The 5,210-nt window shown below is 34.5% G+C and overlaps 1 protein-coding gene across 1 annotated transcript in view; it reads right to left on the bottom strand.

Annotated features, from left to right (window-relative positions):
- Window positions 1-2,638: 2,638 nt before the first annotated feature.
- The window catches only part of LOC135638159 (photosynthetic NDH subunit of lumenal location 4, chloroplastic-like), a 3,386-nt gene continuing 814 nt past the window's right edge, over window positions 2,639-5,210 (bottom strand). The window contains exons 2-6 of the mRNA XM_065151135.1: window positions 4,975-5,067; window positions 4,095-4,155; window positions 3,926-3,994; window positions 3,027-3,124; window positions 2,639-2,949 (exon numbers count right to left, since the gene is read on the bottom strand). Coding sequence (XP_065007207.1) covers window positions 3,057-3,124; window positions 3,926-3,994; window positions 4,095-4,155; window positions 4,975-5,067 — 291 coding nt within the window. The 3' untranslated portion in view covers window positions 2,639-2,949; window positions 3,027-3,056. The remainder of the gene's footprint in view (window positions 2,950-3,026; window positions 3,125-3,925; window positions 3,995-4,094; window positions 4,156-4,974; window positions 5,068-5,210) is intronic.

Raw genomic sequence — 5,210 nt, forward strand, 5'->3', positions numbered from 1 at the left:
TGTCATGAAAATATAAAGAAAAAAAAAAGGCAGGAGTTTCCCCATAAAGAATGACACCTTCAATGATGAGCTAAATTGATTGATGAGAGCAAGGAATAAGATTTTCTAGTGGAAAATCTTTTAGAGAATGATTTCTAGAGATGTGGGAACTGCATAGAGGTAATAATACATTCTCCATTGTTTTCCTTCTGTTACTGCACATTTAAGAATGTGCAAAAACATTAATTTGTCTCACAATTTTGGCTGATTTTTGCAACAATCTAACAAATGTAATGTTCTATCAAGATAGCAGCCAGTTCAGTTGGTTGACCCTTCCAAGAATTCTTGAAGAATCAAATGTTTGGGACCATCACAGTGGGAACTCCAGCAGCAGCAAAAGGGCAGGTTTTCAGATGAACCTAAAACTGTTCTTTCTCAGTTATAATTGCAGGGTTTTTTTTTTTGTCTTTCTGCTCTCTTGCAGGCAGCCAAAGCAATCAGCAGAATAGTATTAGCAAAGCATTTGCTAGGAAAAAACCTCATCTCTGATCAGACACAAGGGGAGACCATCAAAAGTGTTCATGTTTTGGTTAAACAAGACAATATTAGTACTTGAGTAGGGTGGTGTGTTGCAACAAAAACAAAATGAAAAAAGAATAAGAGTGAATAGAAATTTAATCAATAAACATTCCCTGTTGAAGCTGAAATGAGAATCAAAACTGAAATGATGCCAAACTAAACTTTAAACAGATCAAGTGAAGCATTGCATTTGCATTGTTGCACTGATACAAGGAAGCTGAGGCAAGAGTGCTGATACTGGAGCTAACACCTAGATGCTACTGTACTGGAAAAGAGACAAGCAACTAATTTAGAATTTAATCATGCAATCAAAGGTGAAGTCAAGAATCTAAATAGAACCATGCCAGATAAACTTCAGATAAAATCAAAATGAAGCATTGCATTTGTATGTCACAGAGGGACTTGCATAAGAAAGCTGGAACAAGAATCCTGATCTTAAGAGATAAAATTCAAAAGCTGGAAAATGATACTATAAAAGAAGAAAAAAGAAAAGAAAAGTTTTTGTTTGCATCAAGGCAGAAGAATTAGTTCTTCTTGGTACTGTATAATGTTCAAAGCACCCACCAGTCCAAGCAAAAGGAAGATGCAACATTAGGGAGCTTAGCATGTTCTGATTCCCTCTGTTGAGGAGAGGTTTTGCTTGGTAATTGTGACCCACTGGTGTACTGTTTGTATTACAAATGCAATAGAAAGCCATGAGATACAGACAAATGAAGTTGACCTGATGATTTGGAGGGCCTTACAACATCCACCCACCACCTCCATGCCCATTTTCTATTGCTGTTGTTGGCAACAAACATCAAACCAACATCAGCAACCCTCAATTTTTTTTTCCTTTATCACTATTGTTTTTTCCTTCCAGTGATGGAAAACATGGGTCTCATTGAGACTGATTCACCTCCTAACCATAGAAACATGCATTGGGATCAGCTATACAAAGTAGACATAGAATTAAGTCTATTAAAATAATCATTGCCCAGGTGGCATGTCCATCTAAGATTGAGATTGCAAATAATCAAGCTGCTTTTCACACAAAGAAACATTCAGATCATCTGCAAGAGCTCACAAATAACCAGGAGTTTGATAAGAGCTGAGAAGCAGGAAATACAAAATGAAGTGAGTTGAATCTGCAATCCAGAATTTGCTGATTGGGAGTGCAGAAATTTTAACAAATAAACAAACAAAGTAGACATTGATATGAAACCAAATTTTACCTAATAAGCAAAAGGAATGCTTAACAAAGCAGTTAAAATAAATATATACCAACTTACTAGTAGACAGCAAGAAGAGTTTCTACTAACATGAGAAGTAGGATAGTGGTGGGTCAGGTTTTGCAGTGCACTTAAAATGCTTCCAATACTCTTTAGTTAGGATTGAAACCAATTTGAGCAGCAAAATAGAACAAGTTGGGTTTTGGGATGAGTTCAGATAGGAAACTAGAAGTTTGATGCAGAACAATCGGATTCAAGTATTCTTATTGAATACTTACTGGGAGAGGATTTCATGTATCAGAAGACAACAACAACAATATGGTGCAGAGCAATCAGATCTGGGGGAGGAAAATATTCTACTTCTCATGGGATACTCTGTAGACATGTTATTATTGCATTATTTTGATCATAGCCAGTGCCTAACCAGGTTTTTAGAAGGTAGAGCATGATGACTAACTTTTTCCAAAGAACATTCTAGGTTAGACAAGAAGGAATTTGGTAACAGTGAATATATATATATATATATATATATATATATAGTAAATAATTTTTTCTATGTCTTTGAAGTTAATTATGAAACATCTTTAGACACTGGGCACTGGGATTTCTCTTTAGACACTATGATTCATGTATAAACATATCGGCAGAGAATTTTGCTTAATTTTTGAAACCTAATGATTTGTGTCAAACTCATTAAAAGAATACAAATAGTTAGTAATTCAAGTGCATGAGGCCAGTTAAATAGAAAAAAAATGATATTACATAAATATAATTAAATAAAATAAATACAAAAGAGACTGATGCAGGCTTCAAACAGGACAAATGATCTGCTATGGGTGCAGTCTCTGAATAGTGATGGACACTGTAAGGATAAAAGCACGCTAAGCATCATTCGCTTATCATTTTCTTGTGCAAAGTTAGGATAGAGTGTTGTCATCATTCATGGTGCATCAGTACAACTTTTACATAAAATGATTTGTCGTTTCTATGTACATAAATCACCGGGGTAGGATTCAGGATACAAGCTGAAGACTAAAACATAATGCTGGTTCAAAAAATTTCATTTGGTTGAAGATACTGCTGAAGAACAGATTGTGAAAACAGAAGTGAGCTTCAAAGCAACTTGTTTCGCTCTGCTTACAATAAATCTTGTTCTGCTGCCTTTGTCATGAGTAACAATCTAAAGAATTGTAGATATTAGTGAAGAAGGAAATAAAAGTACAGAACTTCTACTAGCATAGTGAGCCCTTCGTTTACCGGGAGCCATGAAGATTGCTGCAATGATGTTTACTTGTACACTCCAACAAAAAGAATGTCATAGAGAAGAGTTGCATTGGCTGGAATGTTGCAATCTCCTACAGAAATTATGCATATTCAGTATAAACATAATTAAAAAAATTGTTGACAGTAGGATATGTTCGAACTCAATATTAGTTTTCAAATAATTTCATCTATAATACCATGCAACTGTCATGATTGGGATTTCACCACATAGTTTAAGTATAATGGAGGACAAACTTTCTACTTGTGAGATCACTAAACTAGAAAGACATTATTTGTGAACTCTTCATGTTCAGATTACATACTTGGGCCAAGGAAATTACTGAGACTTCAGCAAACCTTCCAAAGTTTCAACAGACCTGATATTTTATTTTATCATGTTCTAATAAGATTTAATGAGAACAGATTAAAAAAAATTAGCATACAAATTAAACTTCTCACAATCATAGTAGTAGTAGTAGTTAATAATAATAATAATAATAATAATAATAATAATAATAATAATAATAAGTCAAGTTGCTACAAGCAACAACCATCTTTTTAGTAGTGCTGCAGACAGGACAACTTACACTAGGGAAAAGTTATATACTAGGCTTCCCAAATTAGGCCATTTTATATAGGATGAATGGAGAATTTGCGAGGAAATGGTCACAAAAGAGTGACAATCAAATAATGCAGTTACTACCATTACTAAGATGCAGTCACTAAATCATCTACCAATCTTCAAGCAAATTACTGTCATGAACATTTGAACCGTAAAATCTGAGTCCATACACAGGATTACAGTTCTAGAACATTACAATCACGCGAATAATCTTGTTTCAACACATAAATGAAAACGTTAAGATATTACGATTGAAAATGTGGAAGTTTACCTTGAAAGCATCCTGCTGGTTCTGGCCCATAAGCTAACAATGGCGGTATGAGAAGTTTACGCTTACCCCCTGGAAGTGTTAAGAGATGAACAACATGTCTGAGAAACCAAGAATGCACATAGATAGGAAGAAGCTAAAAGTCTCAAGGCTTGCTTAGTCGATGACATACCAACAAGCATTGGGGGTACACCACCACCACCTAGAATTCCCTGATCGAGTCCTGGTAGGACCTTTAAGTAAGATAGACAAATGAGCAAATCATAAAAAGTGAGCATTTGAGATTATGGTGTCAACGATCAGTCAGAAACACGAAAAAACTATGCCTACAATTAACTGCAGACATAGGATAGTTTAAACTAAAAAATCTAAAATTTATTTACAAATGCAGAATTTCACCAGTTCTTGTGGTTTTATTCTATCTTCTCCTTTCTATGTAAATATGAAATGTTAATTTTCTATAACATGGATAAATGTTGCAGAAACAATTGTTGCAATGCTTATCTGTCTGTAGCCATAACATGACTATTTACTTTTGTCTACACTATGTTCCGCTTTTGTAAATATAAAGAAGTAACATTGGGCTGGTAATGATATATTTCCTAAGAGCAAAAGTTCAAAACCTTTATACTTCTACATCATTTTTATCTTTTGACCTCTTATTGATCAGTTCGAAAGATGACTAGAACTTTGTCGATATTTACATAATATTGCTTTATTCTTTGATGATTTACTAGACCATATATGATTTCACACAGTTGCTTCCTCTTTGTATGGAACAGCAAAATCTGTTTCAGCATGTGATCTGCATTTTGATCCTTGTGAGACTCGATTGTTGCATGATTTCTCCTATGCAACCATTTGATCCAAGAAACACAGAAAATCTCATATACCATACCATCCTAAAAAATGATCTAATATTTATGACAGTTATGCACATGTCAGTGATTCTCCTGTACCGACATTCAAAACCACTTTTTCCTGTAATGTTCATGCTGTCCAACCTTCTTCATTTTTCATCCTTCAGTATTTCAATTAGTTGATAGACGTACCTTACCAACACCTATACGCATTGTAAGAGGTCTTCCACGCTTATAGCTGCTATCGAACACAGTGCCATCAGCAAACCGTGCAGTATAATGAACCTGTTACAAAATACAAATTTATCATGATAATAAATGAATGCTAATGTAACCAAACTCATTGTCATTCTTATGGAGAGATCTCCAGACAGAACATCTAGAACTCTCCAAATCCTTGTCAGTTTGAACAAAAATAATAAACATAC

Source organism: Musa acuminata, chromosome BXJ3-5 (genome assembly GCF_036884655.1).
Source record: "Musa acuminata AAA Group cultivar baxijiao chromosome BXJ3-5, Cavendish_Baxijiao_AAA, whole genome shotgun sequence".
Taxonomy (NCBI): domain Eukaryota; kingdom Viridiplantae; phylum Streptophyta; class Magnoliopsida; order Zingiberales; family Musaceae; genus Musa; species Musa acuminata.